The following is a 1,296-nucleotide window of genomic DNA, read 5'->3' as shown; positions in this document are numbered from 1 at the left end:
TATATAATATCAGGAGTAGATATTAATATATAATAGGGAATTCCCTATTATCTACTCCTGATAATATGTATTCCTGATTATCACGCCTACAAAAACAGAGAAACTTTTGTTTTTTTCTGAATTCTCTTTATTCCCTACCCTGCACCATATAGCGTGAAAACGATATTTCAAAAGTGATATATTGAATGATAAATAATAATGACTTTTTTTCCTGAGAATTACGGACTATATCTCCATATCTGCCAAACTATGTGGCCGCGCCGAAACACTATAACTCTTTCCATTGACTCGTGTGTCGTATACTTTGCATCATAAAATTGCATTGTAAAATTTAAAACTGTAAATATGCTATAAATGTATAGCATCTATAAATCGTATTGCGTACTATCTAAAATTGTAAGTACGCTATAAATTGTAAATTGTAAATATCAATACCTAAAATTTATTCATGTACTCGAATGCCTGTATAGTATGCATGTTAAAATTGTTATGTACTGTTTTATTTATTGGCCAACCTTTGTTAAGTTGGTCGGTCTTAAAAGCTCTTCAGAGCTTATGTTTCTCGTTGTAACATACCGACTATAAATAAAGATTACTTGAACTTGAACTTGAACTTGAACTGTATATCGGCCCACCTTTAACAACCCTATCCACGCCTATACACGGGTACACGTTTAATTCTGCTTCCTCCTTTTAGACAATGTCCTCGCGCTATCGTGCGTGACCATATGCGCCCAGTGTCCGTGCGTGTTCTGTTCGGTCACGCGCGACTTGACGAGCGGGTAGGCGGTGTCTGTTTCGGAGGGAGAAAGGGCCGTATATGTGAATGCATGGTCGTCGAACCGCCTTCCGTGCAGTCACTTTGTCACTCGCGATAGGTTTTGTTGCCGCGGTAATCGGAGCACGATGAAGCACGGACGATGTGTTTTATTCGCCGTTGCTTCGCTACTGCTCGCCGGATTTATGGTGATCACCAACACCGACCTCACTCACTCCATCATCACTGCAGAGCGAACGCGATCCGGTATGTACCAACTACCAAGAGAACGTGTATGGTGAGAGATGTTGTCATTCGTGCAACCCTGTCCCAGCTCTCTATCTCTCTTTCCACACACGCACGCACGCACGCACGCACGCACGCACACACACACACACACACACACACACAAACAACACACAAACAAACAAGCACACGCGCGCGCACAACCAAACAAGCACACGCGCACGCACGCACGCACGCACGCACGCACGCACACACACAAACAAACAAACAAGCACACGCGCACGCGCACGCAC

General features: G+C 43.1%; 1 protein-coding gene across 1 annotated transcript in view; it reads left to right on the top strand.

The window, feature by feature from the left end:
- Positions 1–781: 781 nt before the first annotated feature.
- The window catches only part of LOC106810428 (carbohydrate sulfotransferase 11-like), a 6,648-nt gene continuing 6,133 nt past the window's right edge, over positions 782–1,296 (top strand). The window contains exon 1 of the mRNA XM_014813783.1: positions 782–1,024. Coding sequence (XP_014669269.1) covers positions 907–1,024 — 118 coding nt within the window. The 5' untranslated portion in view covers positions 782–906. The remainder of the gene's footprint in view (positions 1,025–1,296) is intronic.

Source organism: Priapulus caudatus, unplaced genomic scaffold (genome assembly GCF_000485595.1).
Source record: "Priapulus caudatus unplaced genomic scaffold, Priapulus_caudatus-5.0.1 Scaffold439, whole genome shotgun sequence".
Classification (NCBI taxonomy): Eukaryota; Metazoa; Priapulida; class Priapulimorpha; order Priapulimorphida; family Priapulidae; genus Priapulus; species Priapulus caudatus.
The sequence above is the reverse complement of the archived record's forward strand: the minus strand, read 5'-3'. Positions and strand labels throughout refer to the sequence as shown.